Genomic DNA, 24,705 nt, shown 5'->3' with positions numbered 1-24,705 from the left:
CTGGATGTTGTCATAACACCTTCAGCCAGAATTCACCCTGTACCAGTCACAGAGCAGACATGTAAACAGACACAGGCCAGAGATGTGTCCTGCAGCACATTTTTGGGATCTTCCAATCAGTTCCCATCTCCCCAGGCAGGATCTCACAAGAATGCTCTGAAGTGCAGCCCTGGAACAGAGCAGTGACACTTCCCTGCTGCCTCCAGCTGGGGTTCAAAACCTTGCAAAGCAGCTTCTCTGCAAGGAGAGACTTTCCAGAGAGGATTAAACTCCAGACAGCACCACAGATACCTTTATTTAACAGAACAGAAGATATCATTAAAATATCCAGCACAGTCATGTCCTCACCCCTTCCTTTTCTGTGCCTGCCTTGGATCCCACCAGTTGAACTTCCAGAGGTTTTGTGATTTCATTCCTGTCTGCTCAGAGAGGGACAGAACACAAAGCTCCCCATGAGCAAACCCTCTAGAAAAGAACTGCATTCTCCTCTATAAAAAGAGAATTTTCCTCTATAAAAGGATTGTATTTTCCATTCCTGCTCTAATAAGCCCCAAAAACTTTTTCCCTGAGCTGTCTGGAATGACAAGTGAACACTTTACCTCAGTTAGTCCAGGGCACAGCTGTGCATGGAAGCAGTTTAGGTTAAATATTCCAAACTTGCTGATACTGCCACACAAGTAATAAAACATAGCAGTAGAATAAATTCCTTCCTGCAAATGAGTTCTCACAAGCCTGGCTGTCTTTAGATTTAAGAACAGATTTTTTTTGGCCCTTTGTTGCTATGTTCTCATGTTTAACAGGGATGTCTCTTCATTTTTAAGTCACCCACTCTCCCCACAGCACAATGCCAATAAATCCTGCTGAAAACAAGCTCACCAAGTGCACACATTTTCCCCAGGGATGGATGAGTGAGAACAAACAGCCCATGTGAGATGCTGTTCTCACCTTGTCAGTGCAGCAGATGAAGCAAAGCACAGAAATCTCCAATTATTAGAGCTGTGTATAAAATAATGCTGACACAGTTACAGGAAAAGTGCTTTCACCAGCACTGTTTATCTCAGCTGGGATTCAAGGGAGAGGCAGTTTGGAAAAACTGCCAGAAGCAGCTCCACCTGCACCCCAGCCTTCACAAGGGGAGTGCAAATCGTGCACAAGGTCTGTGGCACAGACAGACCCACGGACAGCACCGAGGACAGAAGCTGCAGTTTGGCTCTGGCCGTGCAGAGATGGGAGAACCACTCATTGCTCTGAGTGATTCTCCTTTTAGCTGCCAGCACTGGCCATGACCAACTCCCAAAATGTCATTTTGGCTCCCTCTTTATCAGACATCACAGATGTGAGGTGATCACAGAGCAGCTCCTGCAAGGAGCGCACAAGGTCACGGATTCCTGCTGCTGTCAGAGCACACAGCAGGGAAACTGAGCTGAAAACCAAAAACCACCATGTGGACATGGAGTTTTACACTGCAGGGCACACTCCATGCAGTAAAATTGGAAGCAATGCAGAAAAGGAATTTTTGATTTGCTGGTCCATGAACCTGCAGTGTAACCTCTGACGTAGCAAACACCGTGAGGTTAAGCTGCACTTAAACAAGATCAGGAGGGCTTCGCTTTGGATTTATCAGATTTACAGATGGTAAAACTGAAAATAAATAAATAAAAACTGCTCTCTCAGCTGAACAAGATCAATCTAAAAAAAAAACCCCAAGCAACCAACGTAGTAACAACCCACTGCTGTGGCTGACTTGAGGACAAGATCCAGCAGTAACTCTTCCAGGATGCCCTAAAATAAGGAGATCTCTTTCCCTGGAGTCCTTATGCTCTGAACAGAGACAAATTACTTTGAAACTGTCACCAGAAATGTTTAGAGTCTCCCTCCAACCTTCTTGCTCCAAAAGAGAGCTATATTTGTTTTAAAAAAACCCCACAAACCAGGAATGTGTGATAAACACAACTTCATGTGTAAGGTGATCCTACAACAGCTTGTGCAAGCTGCGATTGCTGATTCCTCTTTTTGGTCTGGGCAGTAAATTCAGACATGCATTAATGTCTGCTGCAGATATTTTATAATCTGAATATTCTCCTGTGGTCCAAAGCTGCCCAGCAGCTGCTGTGGGCTGCACACAGGGCAGCAGCACAGCCACAACAGCAAAAATGGATTTATTACTATACCAAGGGTCATTCTTCTTTAATGGAACATGCAACAGATTAATGGAAGAGCTGCATTTTAAAAAGAACAACTAAAAGCAGAAAATAATTTCATACATTTGCTTTAAAGTAACTAAAGAGTCAGGAGAAGCAACACTCCCATTTTACACAGCTTCACCATGGTTTTTTAATTGTTTTAAAGTATGAAAAGGATGCAGTTCTGCATGACAGCTCTCAATAAGCAGCATGAGAATGTAAGACACATGGGAAAAAAAGTGACTTTCTTTAAAAGTTTTTGTGGCAATGACTATTGAGCAGTCAAATGAAATTTAGCTCAGAAGTTTTAATTGCAATCAGTCTCAAACACAGACAAGTTCTGTGTGCACATAAGATGCAAGAACACCAGCTCAAGCATGGATTATAAACCCAGACACGCTGGGTATGAAGACACCTGATAGTCATGGTAAGAGATTTGGATTTAAAACAAAAAGTTTGCCTTATACTGCCCAAGAAAAACCCTTTGAACCAAAGTCATATGGAACCATAAAGAACCAAGCATAGAAAAAAAGAGATGTTTTAATGTGAATAAAAATTATACTCAAGGAAAGTTACAACACAAACTTTTATCTCACCTCTGTGCATTATTTTATGTTTTTCTCTCAGATATGTGAGTCCTTTTATTACCTAGAGACAAATGAAAAATAAATTAATTTAGGAAGCAGAAGAGAGAGTTGAATGCTTTGTCTGTACAAGAATTCCAAGTGCATGCAGCTTAACAGAAATCCCAAAATGTAATCACTGCCAATCAACACTGAGTTTTAATTTGTCCCTCCAGCTCGGACAAGAAAAATGAAAAATTAGCCCAACCCCTTCCTGGGAGTTCTGTGTACAGAGAATTCTGTATACATTCTTGCTGCAGAATGGAGAGGAACAGGTAATACTGAAAAGTAAGGAAGTGTTAATTCAGCTGTCATCCAGAAGCATCAACTGGATCCAAAAGCAGCAACTCCAAGCACACCCCCCAGAATGTGTTACTCATTCCAGTGCCCACAGCTACCACGTACAAAAAGAAACTGAAAAATGAAAATACACATTGAAAAATCTGGGGATTATTCCCTTCTCCCTCATCCCCCTGGATGTGGCAGTGCCCAGCCAAGCCCCACAGGTGCCATCCCCATGCTCCACTCACCGCAATGCTAACTTTGCCCAGGATCTGTTCTGGAATCCTCCCAGCCTTTTTCAGCACTTGATCCAAGGAGCCACCATCCTAATCAGAAATATTTGAATAGTCAAACTTGAATCAAATTGCTCTAAAATATTTTAAGCAGGGCTGTAATCCGAAGCCTTAACTTGTTTAAAAAAAAAAAAAATCAGACAAAAAATCTAAGTTGCTCTTCATGTTTGCTTTAACATTGTTGTGGTGCAAATCTGAAATAAATAAATCACTCCTCAGGAGGAATCAGTTGGGTTTGTGTTTATTTTAAACAAACATTTGGCCACTAACAACATCCACTCAAATAAACACTGCACACAATGCTCTTCCAGAGCAGCACTTCCATGGTTTGGATCTCCCTAAGGAAGCTCTGTCCCCAGACAGTGACAAGCAAGCAGGAAGGATTTCCCAGGTTTCTGTAATTTTCAGCCCAAAGCATTTTGCTCTTGTCACAGCCATCCATGATAATCCTTCTCCTCCAAAGACAGAAAGAAGAGATTTTATTGATCCCAATTATGGGGCTGAAAACTCATCATACTGAGAGAGAGAGAATTTTCTGCTTGAAAATCCCAGAATGATGGGGCTGGAAGGGACCTGGGGCAGGACACCTCCCACTGCCCCAGGCTGCTCCAAGCCCTGCCCAGCCTGGCCTTGGGCACTGCCAGGGATCCAGGGGCAGCCCAGGATGATGAGAGAACCCAGATCCCTGTCCCAGAGCAGATCCTGCCCAGGAGGAGCTGCCTCTGTCAGTCCTGCAGGTCCAGGGTGACTCTTCCAAGGATGGTTTGGCACAGAAAGAAGCAAAATAGGGAGAAAATGTTTTGAAGGTTCCCTGGGAAGCCATGGCCTTGTTTATTAGATTAAATAAACTGCCTGCATGCACACACACCCCCAGCAAAGGCAAATATATCCCACTGTTGCTAAGAGCTTTTCAAAAGGAAAACTAGGAAAAATGTTGTTTATTTTTAGCAACTGATTCAACAATAGACTTGTGCATAAGGTCTGGATTCTCTGTAGCAGAGAATATACAACCAAAGAAGAAACTGAAAAGTTGTTTTTCCAATATAAAACCATATCCTCTTGTCTGGATCAGCACTGGATAACTCCCAATACTTGCCATAAAGATCAAACTGGAGTCATTAATTGCCTTCTGCCTTAACGTCCCCTTTGGAAATTTTCATCAACATTTACACATGGTGAAAGCAAAGAAACCGGAACACAAAGGTTTATTATTTGAGAACTAAAATCTACAACTCTTATGAGAAGGGAAGAATATAAATACTTATCTGATCACGTATTTTTGTAAAAAACACACCCACATAGTCCACACTTGATTAAAAATACATCAGCAGAAAAAAAAAAAAAATCTCCAGAAACCGCTTGTTAAACCAGTCTGAATTTCTGGACAGCTGTCTCTGCTGAGACACTGGTGTATTAACCATAATTTTATTACAGAAAAAACCCTTTTTTTCCCCTTCCCTGAGGAGCAGCTCTGGTCCTAGACAAGGCTGAACACAATTCAGCTGCCTCGTCTTGGCTGCAGCCTTCAGTGTCTTGCAGGAGCTGCCTCCAAGCCTTTTGCCTGTTAAATACCTGCTGCTGAGCAAAGTTAGGCATTGATCTTGAATTTAGGTACCTAAAAATATCAAACACTCAAGTTCCATCCCCGTTCCACCTCCAACTTTTTGTTCGTAATCCTATTTAGGTTTTGTAACCCACTGCTAAAAATAAGATTTCTGAGTGGTAACAACTGAAAAAAATAAAGACCACAGTGGAGCTCTTCATCCAATCTTTTATCCAAAAGGAGACCAAAAACTTCTACCAGTGATCTGCATTAAGCCTAATGAAAAATTAAGACTATAATAATAAGATAATAGTATAATAATATAAATTATGACTATAATAATCCACCTCTCTTTTGATTTAAAAACTTCTTGATCAGTTGTTCTATGTGTAAAATGTTGTATCCAGTCTGGCTTGGACCAGATTCAGCACTGAGCCACCAGATTTCCCCCTGCCTTCTCTTAAATTGAAAATGTTTGCTGTCAGACATAATATTCCCTGTCAGATATATTATTTCCTGCTTAGGAAAATACAAACCCTGACTGCTGCTGGTGATTTTCTCATTGACAAATAAATTGAGACTCTTTAGGCCTTTTATTTCTCCTCTGGAATGTGCTAACACACACAGGCTCCTTCAGCAACTGCAGCTGTGCACATCTGTGACATTTAACATATTCTCCAGCAATGCCAGACAGTGTTTTTTTAACACCTACTTTCCAATTTTTCACTCTTTCTCTCAATTCTAAGAGCCTGACTGTCCCTTTCCCAGCAGGAATTTGTATTTTGGGGGTGCACACCTTCCCCTCAGCTCTCACATCCTGAGCGCTCGTTCCTAAGCAACCATCGATTCCTTCTCAAAATTCTGAGGGACCACAGAAGCATTACAACAATCACATGCACTTTCCAGAAAAAATACAGCTTCTCTCCAAAGAAACAGCTCTTTTCAGGGGAAAAAATAAAGAGGTCTTTGGCTGTATTGTGTTTCATGTTGTTAAAAACCTCCACCAAGTGAGGCAACAAATCTGACTGTCCTTTAATTACAGAAAATTTACTTTTCATGTTTTGAGTCCATATGGCTGGAGAAAGGCAAACAGATGTCGAGAAGAATGTGTGCTTTGTATTAAAATGAAACACAGCGAAAAATATTTTTTTGGCATTAAAAAAGTTGTGTAAGATCCCTCTGGGCTTGTTCACTATTGTTCATGTTTGCATTTTCTGTACAATTTTAAAAAAGGGACAGAATTCATAAAAATAAGGAAAAAAATGGAATATGCACAGCTGCAGTATCGGTGATCTGGTCCATTGTGCAGAAAAAACAAAGCTGAACCCCAGTCAGAACAAGTGTTTAAGTAGCAGGACTGGGTAAATATTTTGAAATACAACAAAAGGATAAAAGAGAAGCAATTGGGAAGCTACATTTGTGCAGGGCAGACACTGGAGAAGGGGATAAAACATCTACCAATCCTAACCTTAGATTTGCAGAGTAAATCCAAACCACATCTTCAGTGGAGCAGAGAACTTTGGCAACTGCAGTGCTGGTGGCACTGAGGGAATGTTCAGGGAATAATCCTAGGGGAAAACTCCCAGGAAATAAATTTTCTGAGCACCCACCATGTGCTCCATGCTGATGGAGATGATGCCTTTTTTAGGTTTTAATTTTTATACTTTTCAGATTCTGTGCTGCTTTAGTGTGTGGGTCTGGGCTCCATATCAGGGGATGCTGAGCTCTCTGCACAGAGCAGAGACAAAACAATTCCTGCTCCAGCTGGGCACCAAGGACAATGATCCAAATCTCAGCCCAGGAGCACAAACACCGTGGGCTGGAGAGAGAAAAACAAGCAGGGTGGGACTGCCTGGGCTAAAGCTGGAATGGGACAATGAACTCCAAGGTGCCAATGGAGCAGAACTGATCCCAGGGAGAGCCCCCGGGAGCGCTCGTGCATTTTGGGGCCATTTTGGTTCATCCTGGGGCAGCCCTGGCTGGGCTCTGGTGCTGCCCAAGGTGGATCCATGGAGGAGATCCTTTGAGTAAATCCCTGTTTTATTCTGTAACTCTGCCCAGCCTCTGCTCTAGGTCAGCCTTGACAAGGCATCCGAGATCTCCCCAGCAGTGGATAACCCATTCCTGCACTCACCATGTGCCCCATGCAGCTCTCCCCAGCAGTGGATAACCCATTCCTGCACTCACCATGTGCTCCATGCAGATGGAGATCTCCCCATCACTGTAGAAGGCTCCATAGAAGCCCACGATGTAGGGGGAGTTGCACTCGTGCAGCACCTGCAGCTCCCGGATGATCTGGTTGCGGATGGCTGGCTTGATCTCCAGGTGGATTAACTGCAAAAGAAGCCCACTAAATAAAATCAAATCCACTCTTCAGCATTGATTTGTGCCATTCAGAGAGGTTTTCAATACCTGAAAGGGCCTGAGATGCCCTGATCTCAGAGCTGACTCTGCTTAGAGCATCTCATGACCTCCAGAGGCCCTTTCCAACCCAAATTATTCTACAATTTAACTGTAAAATAATCCATCCTTGATTTCCTAGTGTGTGGGAAATGGATCTGTAGAGAATTCTTAAAGCTTGACAGAAGGTTCACATAGTATGTATTTGTATGTAAAGTTACATATATAATTTGTATGTAAAAGCTGATAGGTTAAGAAACACTTATAATGTATTGTAATTAAAAAATAGTTGGCTTCTGATCGTGATGGTGTGAATTATAACATCTGCATTGTCCCACCCTTCACATGAGACTGAAAATGAAATAAAAGTTTTTAAAACAGCTCTCAGTTGCCCCATCTCTGGGTCAAAAAAGGGCAAAATGCAGCACTAGTGACCAAGGGAAAACACTACAACACAGCACCGAGGAAAGGCAGGAATTCCATCCTCCTTTCACAAAACACTTCTCCAGCAGAAACTTTTTGTTGCAGCACATTTCCTTAGGGAAATGTGTCAAAGATGCACTGGCTCAGAGGCAGCTGCTGAAAAGTACCTGTCCAGGGTTTGTAAAGCATCAGAGGAAGGAATGAGCTGAAGCTCCCATTATAAACTCCCCAGTACCTTTCCCCACTAGACTGTTTATCCCATACAACACAAGTGCGTTCCCTATGTGAAAGGAAAGATTATGGAAAGAGAATTATGGAACTGAAATTTTGCTTAATAAATTGAAGAAAAATCAAAATTCAGCAAACATCTCGATTGCATCAAATATTAATGAATCGGGGCAAAATTTCCTGTTAAACCCACAGCAGGTGAAAAAGCAAAAATCAATTAAATTGATTTACTTCAAGAAAACCTCAGTGACTTGTGCATTTTGTAATTCTCACATCTCAGAATTGGGCATTTTCCTTTGCTTCTCCCCAAACTGCCAGTCCTCAGCATAGTTTATTCTTAGCACATGCTCATTTTCTTTTAGTTTTGCTGAAGATGACACTGTCCCCTTCTTAAAAAGAAATACCTTAAAAAGAAAATTATTTTTATACTATCCTTTAAAGAAGTCTTCAACTTCTCAAAAAAGGGGAAGTTCCCAGCGTAGTAAAACAATGGGACCTGGGATGAGTGTTCTGTTCCCAGGGATATTGACAGGAAGTGAAAGCTCCTCATGTAAACAAAATGAGAATTAAAACATCAAGCTATTTCAGTCCAAAAAAAAAAAAAAACACTCAGTTCTTTTGCAAACTAGGTCACAACTGCTCCAGGTTGTAAAGCATGAAAAATACTCTCAGAGAAGGAAAAATCCCTTCCTGCCCAGAAACTGCATCCCAGGATGGAACTACAGAACAGGAGACGTCACTGAACTCCAATGCATTCCCTCATTCCCAATTTTTTGAGTTCTCTTCTTCTCCAGCCTCATCCAACTCTTTTCTGCTGTGTGCTTGTGAAGGAAGCTCTTAAGACAGGTGATACCTTTTCCATTCCTCTAAATTTACTGCCCAGAATACAGAATATTGCCACTTTTGTCTAATTGATAATTTCCAGTAATTTTTAGGCCTCCTGCTCCTGAGTGAGAAGGGAAAAAGGAGGAACAAATGCCAATCCTTTCATTACTAATATGTGGGACACTATTTCTGAAAAACAGGGAAGCTCATGTAGGATGAAGAATTGCAATATTTCCTACTTATGGAAACACATCCCCTTCTCTGAAAGCTGGCATTAAATAGTAATTTTTGTGTGTCAACAGCAATTATTTCTGTAAATAAAATCACTGTATTTCAGAGACAATATCCTCTATGAACACCATCCCCAAGCTGTTCTTTCTGACCCCCTCACCTTTCTTGCCATTATGAGGCCAGAGGGTTTGTGAGACACTTTGAAGACCACACCACCATTCCCTGCTCCCAGCTCACTGATCTTCTCAAAGTCATCATCCTTCAGCTCCCCAACCTTCTGCTTCTGGGTGAGGAACGCCTCCAGGCGCTTGCGCTGCTGCTCGTCCAGCTCCAGCTCCTCCAGCTTCTTCTGAAGCGCCTCCAGATTCGTCCTGCACGAGAAAGAAGGGCAGGAGGGGACAGAGGTCAGAGTGAATCACTCCACTTTTGCACCTGCAGTCGTTGTTTAGAGAGACCCAACCTGCACAGCCACCCCCGTGAGATGTCTTGTTGCAACTCTGATTTAAGTGTTTTATCCCAGATAAAAGAATGACAAACACAAAACTCCCAGCTTCCCCATCCCTCAGGTCCTGCCCCAGTCCAGGCATGCTGAGTTTCACCACCTGCAGGAGTGGCTTCATGACTCTGCATTTCTGGTCAGAGAGAGCTCCTGAATCACAGCACAGCACTCCAAGCTATTTTTAGTTGTGTGTTTTCAAGGTTGTGTTGTAATTTCCTACAGAGTTTGCCTAAATGTTTTATTGACTGATTTCCACAGGACTGTATAAACAACAATTCATTCAGAAGTTTCTAATTTAGCTGTCAGTAAAAAAGTCATCAAGCCCAGCCAAACACACTCAAAATGCAGTCACTGGAAATGTGAAAAGTCTTTGGCCCAAAGGTTTTAAGCTTATTTTAATTTTGTTTAAGGACAGATCTGCTGGAAACCTCATTTTAACATGAGGATTTGTGTTTTTAAGCAACACAAAATAAAAACCCAAAACTTTATGCAGTAGTTAAGTTTGGAACTACAGACACAAGTTTAGCGTTCCAGGAACATTTTAACAACTTCAGCTTATTCCAATATGACAATTTAAAGGCTCCTTTAAACTTTTCTGCTTCCAACTGCAACAATAAGTTGCTGCAAGAGTAAATATTTAACAGCAAGTACCTGTTTTGCTTCACCAAATTTAATGCAATGTTCCCAGAGAATACAGTGTTGCTAGGATGAAGAATTTGAGGAAAAGAATCTATTTCTTCAGAAGTATGAAGAATGGAACTACTTTCCATTTTAAAAAATAATTAAATTTCACCAATAATCAAAACTATTTCCATTTAAAAAAATAATTAAATTTCACCAATAATCAAAACTATTTCCATTTATCACTTCATAAAGTGTTCACTCTGAAAATATGTTGTATAAAGGGACATCCTCACAGCCAGTGAGGAGTTGCTCAGCTGAGAGGATGCATGGCTACCACCACGACTGTCTCTATCTTACCTTAAAAATCAAGTACCTGCACCAAAACTAAGGTTTTTTTATACTGCCTTTTAAAGAGAAGCATCACTTCTGTCCTCATACCATGTTTTATACCTGTACAATCCCACACCAATAATCCTGGAGTCTCCCCACTGAAAAATCCCCCAGGAAGATAAATGTGGCTACAACAACATCCAAGTTAACCTGTTTTACTGTTTCTGTTGTAAAGATTAATCATTAAGAAAGAAACACATTTTTTGAAATTCAGAAATACATAATTGAATGATTAATCCCTGGATTATTTTTTTTCCCCATCGAATGTGCCCAGTGAAGCAAACAAATTCCAGGCTGAAGTCAAAGTGAGGTGAATACACCTGAACCAGCTCAAACAAGAGAAAAGCTGAGGCAAAGTTAAGCACCTCTCACCTTCCTGCAATAAACTCCAGAACAACAAATGCTGGACACAAATTCCATGTTTCACCCTGGAAAATTACTGCTGTGAGAAGCCAGAACTCAAGTCTTCATTATAATTTACAAGCTTTGAAAAGAAACTTGCTGTCATTTTAAGGATTACTGAATAAGGCAGGGTTGTCCATGTGGAATAAGAAAAAAAAGAACAAAAAAACTAACTAGAGACACAGAAACAGGATGCAACAAAGCTTTCCTTGCTGTGCTTTGAAGAAAACAGCTATTCAGTTTTTCTCTCAGGCAGAAGGGGGTTTTTGGCTTTGGAGACAACACAGAGATGCTTGAGCACATGACTTGGAGCAGACAGACTGCTGGTGTGATGAACAAACAACTGTCCTGCTGATCCTTTGGGAACAAAAATATTTGCTAGGATAGCACTTATCACATCTATATAGTCTAATGTTTGTCTGGAAAAAGATTTTTTTTTATAAGTTACCTGTTTCAATCGAAATAAACTTGGCATTCACTTAAAACAGGCATATCCTTGCTTGAAACTCTGAATTACTGCTGGGATCCCTGCTTGAATACAAGAGGTTCCAAAGATTCTCCCAGATGGGAAAGTGAGATTGAAATTCATCCATCTCATGAATTTCAGCACCTCAGGTTTCCCTACCAGGTGTGGCCACCACTAAAATCACCAGAATGTTCTAAGCTCTAATTTCATTACTTGCAGTGACAAGCAATAAAGTTCTCAGATTTTCAGGACCAATTCTCTAACTGTAAAGTGAATTAATCTGAAAGATATGAATCCAACAAATGCATTGTCAGAATCACTATTCAGAGTGTTAACTACCAACATCTCCAGTTAGTTTTATGATAAGAACAGAACTATAATAAATGAATGTCAGGTATCAGGAAAGAATTGATTTTTTTCATTCTGGTTCTTTGCTTGAAGGACTGGACATTAATCAATTTAAAACGCAGATAGGTAAATAACAGGTGTGTTTTTGTCATCTAAATGGGTGGTGTAACCGACTCGGAGTGTTTCCAGGAGGCAGGACTTTGGAAGTTTCAGTTTTTAACTCCAACTACACTCCAAGAACACTCCCCTGACTGGTACCTGGGCCCTCTCCAGGTAAAAGCATCACAGCAAGTTCCAAAGCACAGAGAAACAGGTGGAAAAGTAAATCATGACACAGGAAGTTTTACAAACTGAATGAAAGCAGCACATCCAGAATACAGAAGAGGGAATACTTTAGACAGTTCATCACCAAGCACCACGAAAATGTTCAGGAACTTTGGCAGCCAAAACAGCAACATGCTACTGTGCAAGTGTCTGCCTCCAGAAAGAGCACTGGTAGTCACTTAATCTTATATAAAACTCTTATTCTGAGACAAAGATTCCTATTAAAATTCATCACCATTACCTGCTGCAGTCTTGGGGTTGTGTTTTTCACTGTCAAGGCACCATGGCTTTGCCAGGGATCCATCAAAGCAGGAAATCATCAAATCAGCTCAGGGCTCCACAGTGCCAAGCACTACTCTGAAGCAATAGGTTATCATTTCATTTATTGCTGGCAGTTTGGAAGCCCAGCACACACTAAACTGCACCAGGGATGGGATCCAGCTCTCACAGAGTGATCCTTGGGATGAAGCCACGGGGAGGTCAGTGCTGCTTCCTCCATTTGATAAGGAGACAGAGGAATCCCACAGAACACCACCAGTAAACACCTTCCTGCTCAGCTGGCAGAAGGATAAGCTCAGCCAGCACACAACACCTCTGCACTCAGTGCTGTCTTCACAATTACTGTGAGATCTCTCTCTTCCTGACTACATAGAGAGTTAAAAAAAATACACACTCAGGGCAAGTTTTTGGGAAAGCTGGTTGTTTCTTTCTCTCTTCCAAGGGCAGCAAGAGGTACGGGTGCCCTAGAGGAGGAGTTCTCTCCACCCACATTAGATCAGGGAGGATCTTTCCTATTAACTCCCACTGTTTCTTCCTTTCTGTGCTCAAGGAAGTGTTCTGACAGCACAGCATCCCCCCATGGCTCTTCTGTGACCTCCCAAGTTGGAAAAGAATGCAGAAAGAACTCAAACCTTCCCCAGTGAGCCCTGATGGGTGTGGAGAACCTCACCTCTTATCCCTGTCCATCTGAGACCCTGGGGGAACCCACACCCAGCCCTTCTGCTGCCACCTTGTGCAGGTGAGAAAGGTTTGTGGGAATGTGGGAGCTTTTCAGAGCCAGGGACACCTCACCCCAGGCTGGCTCATCTGGGAGCTTTAAATTCTCACCTCCCCCAGTCCCTCACCTTATGCCAATGGCCAAAAGTGGATACTTGGGTAAAAGAACCCTGGGTGGACACAAGAAGCCCAAATAAATGCCCAGCAGCACCTGGAGTCACTGCTGCACTGAGCATCCTGTTCTCTGCCCCCCAGACATGCACGTTCCTGTGCACAAAGCCCTGGACAGACAAGGTGTGGCACCAACACCACCATCCCATCACCAGGCACTTTCTGAGCCCATCACCCTGCTCCTTTAAGGGCTGGCTGTGGATTGTTTTCAGATTTTCTTTTTAAACATCCAGCCACTGATTTCTAACCTCTAAATGTGTGCACATGGCACACAGCTGGGCACTGCAGGGACAGAGAAGTGAGTTTGGGGACAGGGAGGAAATTTGTGTTCCCACTGCAGGCTGGGCAGGGAGCAGCCACAGACTGCAGAGAGAGCACCCAGCACCCAGAGGTGCACAGAAGGCAAGTGCAGCTTCTCAGCTCCTGGCTTTGGGGACAGCCACCTCAGCACTGAGGAAAGCACTCCTGGAGGAGATCCATGAACTCTTCAGAGCACACTTGTTCTCCTGGAAGCAGTAACAGGAAGAGAAATGCTGCTTGTAGTCTACTAGCACATAATGGCATAACAAAAAGCATAAAATAAATCCTTAATTAATACTAGTACTCCAAATCCCTGGGAGCTTTTTTTTTTAATTCATGTTAGTGCTAAGTTAATCATACACTCAAGCCTAAAGGCTACAGCAAAGCTGTTACTCAACTCTAAAGTCTGCTTCAGAGAGAGAAGAAAAAAATGTGGCAGGGGAAAAAGACAAAAAATCTGAGTCTTTACCAGTAATTTGTCAAATATCTGTTCAAAGGCATTACTATCAGCACTGCAAGCTGAACAATTAGCATGAGTGAAAGCATCAAGAAGTACTTTCACTTTCAGATCTCCTGTCGCATGAGGATACAAAGCTTGGGGGTTGTTTTCCAGAACAGTGACATTAATGCTTTCCCCAAGCCCACACAGCTGTCAATTTGGAGAAGAAAGTAGGCAGTTCACTACATAATTTCCATGAACAACCTCAATCAGGGAGCTGAAATTAAGTGTTAGGAACATGAAGACATTCTGTGGTTTTGAGAAGACAGACTACTATGTTGTGTGACTCTGCCAAACCCAGGCAACAAGAAAAATTCTTATTAAATTTTTCCTTTAGCAAAGAGCAGTTCACAGAATAACATGGAAGATAAATGTAATTCCAGAAGTTCTTCAGCTTAGAGCACAGGTGTCTGTCTGGGTTAACTCCAGTGCAGCCCCATAAAACTTGCAGTCAGAGCATCAACTCAAAAAAAAAATCCAAATTCCCTATAAATGCAATGAGTCTGTTTTGGAAAAATACACTGGTTTTCAACCCTTGCTGATTTTCAATCCTTGCAATGTGTTAGAGGATCTTAAAAAATTTCCCTTGTACTTAGGTGGGAATTGTAGGTGAATTTATCATCTGAACATCACAGACTGGTTTTTTAAAGCTCATCTTGTCCCACCCCTGCCATGGCAGGGACACCTCCCACCACCTCAGGCCTGGCCCTGGACATTCCAAGGATCCAGGGGCAGCCACAGCTGCTCTGGGCATCTATGCCAAGGCCTCCCACCCTCACAGTAAAGAATTTTTCCCTAATATCTAACACACCATCCACTTCCACATCACAGTGACATTGCACGGCATAGAGTGAGGTTTAATACTGCCAGAAAAAAATAAATACCCATTAAGAGGCAGACATTTGATTAAAATACATTTCTCAGTAAAAGGCAGGCAAAGTAAAACTATTAGAATAGCACTGCTCTGTCCAAAAGAGTATCCTGATAGCCCTAATTTAATGTAAATTCTCATTTTTCTAAGGCTGAAAGGCATGAGTTTTAAAGAAGAAAACAGACGACACAACTTCAAATCTCCTGTTGAGTCTCCAACCAAATGGACAGCTGAACTTTCAGAATTCCCTCTAGGCTGGGAATCTTTGCTTTAAGCCTCCTCCTCTTTCTCTTTCCCTCCCATTAAACATCCCATTTTCCTCCCCTGAGCCAAGGTGCCCTGGGTGCCTCTTGGTGCCATCTCTTGGTGTCCCAGCCCCTCATCCTGAGTGGCAGCAGGAGCTGCCAGCTCAGACACCCCTTTGGCATGCTGAGCTCTCTAACCAATGCCACAGAGAGGGAGCTTGTGTGTTTTTCTGAGTTAAGAGGCTTCCACAGGACCTACTGTGCCATTGCGTTCAGAATTTGCCCTAAATCGACTCTGTAATCTCAAATTAAGAAATTCTACAGCCAAACCTTCAGAAATCCAAGCTCTCCATCTCCCTTTTATGTCTGTGCACTATGGATTTTTCCCAGCCAACACTACACATTATCAGAATAAAGGAACCACAGGGCAATTAAAACTTCCTTATGGACAGAAAAATGAACTTATTGACTGGATATTTAAACCACAACACAGAAGACAGACAGAATTATAAATTCTGATCAACATTTGCTCAGCCAAGGCCTGCATTTCCACTGTTTTATGTCTCTGAATTAGGAGTTGAATATAATGACAAAACCAAAGGATGAAGACTGCAGCAGTCACAGTAACAGTATCCTCCCAGCTCTCCCATGTGGCAGCTCCACAGCCTTTGAGGGACACGACAATAATACAAAAGATGAAGTTACAGGATCTGTTTACAGGGCCCCTGAACAGGCCAGGATTAGAAGTGAGACGGGCTGAGCCTGGAGCAGAGCAGGACAAACTCCACATAGAGCCACACCAGGGACCAGGAAAAGAAACTGCCAGAAACTGTCTGAAAACAGACAAAACCCCCATAACTGGGATTCTGAGAAAGCCAGGGATGGAAGGTCTGCCTGTATTTCAAATGGAGAGACTGCATAACACTGAACATTTGTCAGCACAGCCATTTAGCAAAAGAAATTAATAACTTTTACCTAATATATGAATGGAGTGTACCAATACATACAGAAATATTAACATGTCTATATCCAAAGAGAACATTTTTTTCCCAAAAGAATGTGTTCTGCAATCTGCTGACTCATCTTCCCACCACACTGAAAAAAAAAAAGTTCTGGAAAAGCACAGAACAATGCTGAGTTGGACAAAACCCTGCAAGAAAGGGGGAAGAGCTGCCAGGAAGTTTCAAGGGTTTGTTATAAAAACCCATAAGGAGGTTTTTAAGAAAATTCTTGTTCATCCAAAGAATCCCACACTGTTGGAATGTCTCCATCCTGGTGCTCAGGATGCAAAAGGAAAATAATCTGGGTTTTTTTGTATGCCCTGTTATGGACTCAACTTGATGGATGAGGCTGGATCCAGGTGGAAATCCCATCCTGAGGTGGCAGCAGGGAGGAGTTCTGCTGGAATCCACCTTCCTCCTGCCCAGGCAGGACTCAGGAAGACAAAGGCTCCTCCACAGATGTTTGCCAAGAGATGGTGAGCACTGAGTGAGCCTTTCCCAGTTGTCCCCTTGCACTTCTGTTCCAAAGTGCAACCACAATTTTCTCTGAGTAATACCGAGCATGTATCAAAGCAGGAATCATCTGATTACTAATTTGTAGGGACAAAAGTGATTAGAAAAAGAAATCCACTGCTTCCTTAAAAAAAAAAAAAAAAAAAACCACCAACAAAATTAAGAAGTCTTTGGAAGACAGAACACAACTCTCTAAAAATTCAGTTTTGCCAGCTAACATTTCTTCCTCCAAGAGACATTCTTTTGGCAGTGGAATTTACACACTTTCCACAGCCCAGGCAATGGTGGGAGAACAAATGCAGCAGTAAAAAAGGTTACACAGGTAAAAAAGGGGGAGGAGCTTTTTTACTGGAAAATTTAGAGCTCAGTAATTGAAAGGGAACAAACTACCTAAAGGTGAGATGGAAAGGTTTATCAGACCTCACAGAAAATTCCTTCCTCAGCTCATTTCAGAATGTTTCCCCTGTATACAGTGAAATACGTTTAAAAATCCACTCTAGAAATTGGTGGATTTCCTGCCTCATGTAAATTCCCCACAATTTTCATGTTTGGGTTTTTTTAAGTAAGTGCTAACTCAAAACCCCTTTTCCCAGGTTAACAACAGCACTGCTGTTATACCAATAAATAATTCAGCTACATGTCAGCTTTACCCAGACCCTCTCAATCCCTTTTTCTTGCTGTGAGATAACACTGGAAGGTCTGGCAGGAGATTTGTTCCTCTTGAGACTGAGACCTGAGCCTACTCCATAAAAATCTGTGCTGCTCAGGAATTGCTGTAATTCCTGAATTCCGGCATCTCCCTGTGCTCTGCCACTCCATCCTGCCAAGGCAGGAGGGGATGGTCTCACTCTGCCCCAAGGCCCTCATTCCCAAGTAACCCATTCCCAAATCAAATCCCATTTGCAGTGGGATTATTTCCTGGCTAAACTGACCCTGTGGCTTCCCCAGTGCTGGTGGACAGAGCTCTGAGACCTCCTTGAGTTCTCAGCCAGGAGAGCAGAGGCTCTGCAGAAGGAGCAGGATCTTGCACAAGCTCTGTTGTGAAATCTCACCTCTGTGCCTGTCTGCAGCCTCCCTGTAAGGACAAGAAAAGCAGCTGGATCCACCAGCACAGCTGCACTTCCCTCCCCACTTATCCTCCTCACATTTCCTTAGCAATGCTTATTTTTACACCCACTTTTTTAACTCCCCTTAAACCAATAGAAGCTTTTTAAACTCATACAAACAAAAGTATTCCTCCATTACCATCACTATGCCTAAATCTGACTGTCAGAACATAACAAGACAGTGTTAGATGTTTTAAAATCCTTCCTACTTGCATAATTGTCAACAAAAAGCTGCCTACAGCCAGCAAGAGCTGCACAGGTCAGTGTGCCCCTTAATTCATTAATTTCTGTGCTACTGGTGTACACTTAGTCATAATTTTTCTCAGCACAAGTCTGTGAGGTGCTGCAGGCTCTGACTTTTCATTATTTTATTACAACAGATCACATGTTCTATTACTGTACTTAAGTAACATTAAAATGGTATTTCTAATTCAGTGAAGGACTATGCCAGGCTCAAGCACATTAAAAGAGAAAGCAGTCCATGAGTATATTTTAATTTAAAATGCACTCTCTCATATCACATGTATTTGGAAGCTTTATTAATCCTTCATTAGTAAGGGATTTTAAAAAAAGTTTCTAGTTTTTTTGTTTTGGTTTTTTTTAATATTTACAAGCTTGCAGTAAATATTGAATGCAACTGCAATCCAACTAAATCAGTGATAAAATTCCAGGGTCTAATCTTCCAGAACACGGCACACAGGCTAAAAAGCTCCCATGAAGTCCAAGGAATTCCAAAGGGGGAAAAAACCCCAAAAAACAAATCCCCCCATGAAGCAAATAAGAAATGACCCTGCAAGCATTAAAGTGAGAAAATCTTCCTTTCCTTTTATCTAATCTCACATCCAAGAAAACCGATAAAAAATCTATTCCATGAGGACAAATCCTCTTGAAACAGGATCCACTGGGAAGGAGCTCACAATGGAAACTTAAAGCCCAAAAACCCAAACCCAAAACCTCACAACTCCATTCCCCTGATGGGACACGACCTGCCCTTCTCCTCCTCAAAAACCCAAACTGAAGCTCCCTTGAGAAAGACACTGAAAAACATGAAAATTGCAGGAAACATAGTAAGTAAGCAATTGTTTACCCTGCAAATTGTAATATATATATTGAAGTGCAACCCATTTCTGCACAATCCCCAAACCTTGCTTAGCCAAGCAAACACAGGGACTTGCAGCAGTCATTCAGGGACTTCCTAAAATGCAATTTAACCAGAATAAACAGCAATTAATACTCCAACTATGACTGGAATTTCCAGTCACCCATTCTTACAAAATTACTCTCTGGCTTGAACAATTCTAAGGCACAGATTTGCTATAATTAACGCTTTAAAAAGAGAAACCCTGAAAAACCACATTGTGCCCGATGACTTGGCTCTACTCAGTTTGCTTTGGATTTTCTTTCTTTTTTAAAAAGAAATACAGTTTTTAAGGTGGTAAAGACCTATGGACAGCATCTTAAATCCCTCTCAAGAGCCCATTTCTTTTCAGCACATCAGAGAAGATACAAATTCTGTTGTCTACTTTTTTTTTTTGCTCTCATCTTTATTTAATTAAACACAAGCCTCCTATTGTAGCTCATACTTCACATCTGAGATTTGCAGAGGTCACAGCTCAGGCTTGATTTGGGAGATACGTCTTGTTGCTAAAACACATACACACTTATATTTTGAAAATAAATGTATTTTGGAAAAAAATACACTTCAATCCCATCGTATCAAAGCTCATACAATACATAAAAGTCAGTGGCACTCAGTTTAAAAAGAATTGTTTTCATTTTTGTATTTAATCAAATCCCAGGCAGTTTTGGAAGGTTTATATTTTAACTCCAGAGTTGGGAAAGTTTTTGGATTTATTGAGACAAAGTAAAAAGTCAGGTTTCAGAGCAGTTAGTTTGAACCTTCTCTCTGACTTTTTTTTATTTCAAAGATACAATTAAAGAACTTCATGATGCACCTTTCTTTTCATATGAACACAAAACTTATTCTAATATGGAAAGTGGCATTATCTCAAAACCTGCTTTTTTTCCTACTTCACGTTCTGAGGCCGTGTTGGCTTTAGAGAAACAAAAATTGGTTGAAAATTGTCAGATATTCAAAGCAACAGGGGGTTAGACATTTGAAAGGAACATAAATCCTTAAATTGGAGACTTGTTCTTGCTTCTTTTGTCCGTTAAGACACTAAACATTCAGCCAGAACAGTTTTCCTTCAATTAATTTTCATTCAGGTTTGCTCGGTTGGGCTTTTTTTAACTTTCTTTGCAGAAGCTTTGCACAATTATATCTGTGCAGCTCCAAGGACTGAAATTAAATCTGCAGCTGGCCAGTGTCATCTTGGTTTGAGCCTGAAGAGCTGAGGCAGCTCAGAGCAGCAGAAAGGTTCAGCCCTCGCCGTGCAACCGCGGCTCCGCGGGAAGTGTCAAAAGCAGAAGTGAAGCTCAGGGCACAGGAAAATCTTTCGTGAAGTTGTCTCAATTGTCCAACTGGGCAGAGCCAGGGATTGGGAAGGCCCTCAAGAAAAATTATTGGTACAGGATGTTGGGGTTAAGTAATAGCCACAAGCAATAAAATCTGCTGTCGGAGAGAAAAATTGTGAAATTTTCATTTAAGTGTTTGGGATACATGTATTTAAATTGTAAGTGCACTAACTCCCCTTTATACTACCTTGCCAGGAAAAAAGAGATAAAAAGGAAGAAAAGAACGGAAAAAAGAGAAAAGAGCCATGCACATGAGACCCAGGCCTCCTGCACACTCCTAAAGCCCCACAGCACGTGCTATAATAAGCCTTCCCTTGCTCCAGTCAATGGGCTCCCATCACCAAATAAGGACGAAGACAGAGGACAGGACACAAATGCAAAGCAGGACATCCTGAATCATCCAGCCTCTTCTTTCATTTCCTCCCTTTCCCCTTCCTTTCTGCCAGGAAGTCACGGTGTCAGAAGTGCTCATTCCTACCAGCATTAATGAGTTACAGAACCTTCCCCTGTGACAGCGAGAAAGTCTCGGAATTCCAGCACTCCCCAGGCCCTGCACATCCGTTTGGGCTGGTGCCAAAATCGCCTCTGAGCCTAAATAACTTCCTTCCCTCTGGATGCTGGGTCCTCGGTGCACTCCCAGACAGGAATTTCATCGCCTCGCCCGGAATCTTCCTTTTTGCCTTGCCAAGTCCGCGGAGCTCCTTGGGCGCTTGGCCGTGTCTGAGGAGCAGCGAGGCGTTTGGAGAGGGACAGGTTTGTGTATGACACGAGTAACCAGAGCCTCACATAGCCAAAATTCCTGGACTGCAGGCTCAGGGCTTTAACAAGTGTTAATATGGCAGTGCAGGGATGCACGGCATGCACAACAGCCTCACAAACACCTGACTGAGGAATTCAGGCAGTGACCAAAGGGGGAAAAAACCCAGAGCAGGCTCAGGGAGGAAAATAAACAACCTTACAGATTAAGGAAATGAAAAACAAAAGTGTTTTCAACTCAATTCCAAAAACATTTTTAAATTCTGATGCAACTGTTCTTTGCTATTTGAGATCTTTCACAATGAGGGTTTAAAATTAGCAGGATGAGGGGATATTTCCATGATTAATTAATCCTGGCTGTATATAGGACAACTGGTTGCTGAATTTACTTTCACTAAGCTACTTCTTTTAAAAATACTGGACACCTCTAAGCCTGGCAAAAGCTGGTATAAGGTCCTGTGTGTGACACAGATCAGAAGTCTGGGGACACACACACAGACCCCAGCCTAATCAACACACGGAGCAGAAAATGAAGCAAGGCAGTTCATCAGTACAAAAAAGACCCAGCACTCCCAGGAGTCTCCAAAGGCTTCTAACAAGTAAATGAGTACCATGCATGTAAAAGCAATTTAAAATTAATGACACTTCTTGCGGGAAGAGATACGATATTGAGTATATTGGGAGCGAGGTGATTTACATCAGGTACTACAAGCAGCAAGTGATTGGTGTATCAGATTTATTCTGTAGAACAAGAATAAAATGCATAGAGATCCCTGAAGACTAAATCAACATATTCTCAACTGCCTTGAGAAAATCGACTGGAAAGTGCTACCCAAGCAAATATGAAAACACAGTATTTTCCCTCCTGTCAATCCAGAACAAAAGCTCTGTAATATTTAGATCATAATGCTTAGATACAATCAGTAACTCCTTCCAAAGAACAGTTTTTAAACAGCTCATCGCTCAGTTAATCATCAAAAGAGTTTGCTAGAAATGTCACAGCTGGAGCTGCTAGATGCTGAATTTTTTATTTTTCAGGAGGTATTTGCTTGGTTTCAGGGTTACATTTCTTTTGTGGTTGATTTGGTTTTGGTTGTTTGATTTTTTTTTCTTTTAGCTGTTTGGGTGGTTAAAGGAGATCTGAGCCTGTGTGAAAACATGGCACTGATGAATACAGAGCACTTTAAAGCCCAGGAGTCGCACATGTCACTGCAAGGCTGCCTGACATCCTCTGTGTCACTGTGCTACAGCAGCACATCGCAGCTGAGTTTCCACCTCCAGGAGAGGACCGAACTGACCATACAGGGGCAGGAATCTGCTCCTCCAAGACACACCTTTGTTTCAAGGCTCACTGAAGGGCTAGCCCGACACCATTGTCTAAAAATCAAGGTGCGAACATTGACCCGTGAACCTCAAATGAAAACCTGCTGTAACATTTCATCACTTCGCGGTGCCGGTGTTGTCTGTCTGACCGAGGCCACCCTACCCACCCACATCCGTGAGAAATGTGCAGCAGAGGCTTCACCAGCAACCATGCAACCATCCAATATTCGGTATTTTTTCCCTCAGAAGTGTCCCCGTGATCAGCTCAGCCCTTCCCACATTTACAGAGTCATGTTTGTGTTGCCCATAGAGGAGCTCCGAAGCTGTTTCTCCACACACACTCCCTGCCGTACCCGGCACAACACGTCAATTAGTGACAGACAGATCTGCTCCAATTAACGATTGTTTGGGTTAAAGCCAAGGACGAGGAAAACAAAACAAAACACCTTTGCTACAAATCTGCGGGCTCCAGTATAAATTCTCCCCCACACACGTTTATGAACCGTGCCATCGGAAACGTGTAATTTGGCATTACTAGATAATTATATAAGCTAAGAACCCATCGGACACCATTACGGACTAGGACAAAGGAGTTATACAAGTTTCCCCCTATTTTTTCAGCAGGTTTTTTTGCCTCGCCGATGTGACAGAAGTTTGTTTATTGCCGAAGGCAGCATCCCCTGACTCGGCGGAGGGCACTGCGAGCATCCCCCGCCCCGGGGTACGCGGGAGTCCCGCCCGGCAGCGGGGCCGGGGCGTGCGGGGCAGGGCGGGCTCGGGAGCACCGCACCCCGCGGACAGCGCCCGGCCCGGGCCGGCCCGCACCCCGCCCCGGCAGCACTCACTCCGCAGAGCTGGTCCCGTTCACGGCGGATCCATCCGGAGCGGGGTTCAGCTGGATCGGCCCGGGCTTCTTCTTCGGCATCTTCGCCCGCACACGGCGCGCAGGGGAGCGGACGGAGCGGCCGCGGCCGCACTTCGGACAGGTCCGAGGGACTTCCTGTGGCGCGGCAAACCGGGCGGGGAGCTGCCCTGTGCGGCGGTGCCCCCGCGGGCTGCGGGCAGGTGGCCGTGAGGCTGCCGGACCCCGCTCCGAGCGCTCCGAGCTCCGGCGGGCACTGCCCGGGATCGGGATGTGCCCGGCCGGGACCGCGCCGGCGCGCGCCGCCCGCGCCCGCCGCGCGCCTGCGCGGGGAGCGCGCGCACGCGCAGGGCGGGCAGCGAGGCCGCGGGAAACGCTGCTGCCCTCAGAGCGCTGCTGCCCGGAGCCAGCCCTGCCCTCACAGCGCTGCTGCCCTCAGAGCGCTGCCGCCCTCAGAGCGCTGCTGCCCTCAGAGCGCTGCTGCCCTCAGAGCGCTGCTGCCCTCACGGCGCTGCTGCCCGGAGACAGCCCTGCCCTCACAGCGCTGCTGCCCTCAGAGCGCCGCTGCCCTCAGAGCGCTGCTGCCCGGTGCCCGCCCTGCCCTCACAGCGCTGCTGCCCTCAGAGCGCTGCTGCCCTCACGGCGCTGCTGCCCGGAGCCCGTTCTGCCCTCAGAGCGCTGCTGCCCTCAGAGCGGTGCTGCTCTCACACCGCTCCTGCCCGGAGCCAGCCCTGCCCTCACAGCGCTGCTGCCCTCACAGCGCTGCTGCCCTCACAGCGCTGCTGCCCGGAGCCCGCCCTGCCCCGGGGTCGGCGGCGACAGCGGCAATAATCCTGCCCTGTCAGGGTGGGCAGGCCTGGCACAGGCTGCACAGAGAAGCTGGAGCTGCCCCATCCCTTGGAAGTGCCCCAGGCCAGGCTGGAGCAACCTGGGATAGTGGAAGGTGTCCCTGCCCATGGCAGGGGTGGCACTAGATGGACTTTAAAGTCCCTTCCAACCCAACCTGTACTTCCACAAATCGATGAAGAACTGATTTTTTTTTTTTTTAAAGGACATGCACACTGCAGTATTACAAGCAGCAGGAGCGGAGGGATCCCAGAGGAGAAGGTGAGCAGAGAGGCAGGACAGAGGTGTCCTGTGCCATGGCTGGACCTGGCACAGCGCGGCTCCGGCAGCACAGGACGCGTGGGACTGTCACCAGCCACAGGTCAGCGGGGCACGTCACCCCTGGGCAGGACAGCTGCGTGTCTGTCCCCAGTGGGCCCTTCTGGGTAGCAAAGTTGCTTTGAGAGTGTGAAAAACACCAATCAATTGGTTTTTAAAATTTTAAAGTTTAATAGTAATAAAATGGCTATAAAAATAGTAATATAATTAGAGTGATAGAATTTAGAGTTAAGACAATTACAAGACAATAAAAAGCAAAGAATTACAGATGTCCGGATGTTTTTGGGCCCTAAGTTGCCAAAAACATGCCTTGTGAACAAAGGAATAACCTTAAAAGCA

General features: G+C 43.7%; 1 protein-coding gene across 1 annotated transcript in view; it reads right to left on the bottom strand.

Annotated features, from left to right (window-relative positions):
* MAP2K1 (mitogen-activated protein kinase kinase 1) overlaps positions 1-23,528 on the bottom strand; it is a 33,733-nt gene extending 10,205 nt beyond the window's left edge. Inside the window, exons 1-5 of the mRNA XM_030281445.4 lie at positions 23,186-23,528; positions 9,192-9,402; positions 7,112-7,258; positions 3,337-3,414; positions 2,780-2,831 (exon numbers count right to left, since the gene is read on the bottom strand). Coding sequence (XP_030137305.1) covers positions 2,780-2,831; positions 3,337-3,414; positions 7,112-7,258; positions 9,192-9,402; positions 23,186-23,265 — 568 coding nt within the window. The 5' untranslated portion in view covers positions 23,266-23,528. The remainder of the gene's footprint in view (positions 1-2,779; positions 2,832-3,336; positions 3,415-7,111; positions 7,259-9,191; positions 9,403-23,185) is intronic.
* Between the last annotated feature and the right edge of the window lie 1,177 nt (positions 23,529-24,705).

Source organism: Taeniopygia guttata, chromosome 10 (genome assembly GCF_048771995.1).
Source record: "Taeniopygia guttata chromosome 10, bTaeGut7.mat, whole genome shotgun sequence".
In the NCBI taxonomy this organism is placed as follows: Eukaryota; Metazoa; Chordata; class Aves; order Passeriformes; family Estrildidae; genus Taeniopygia; species Taeniopygia guttata.
The sequence above is the reverse complement of the archived record's forward strand: the minus strand, read 5'-3'. Positions and strand labels throughout refer to the sequence as shown.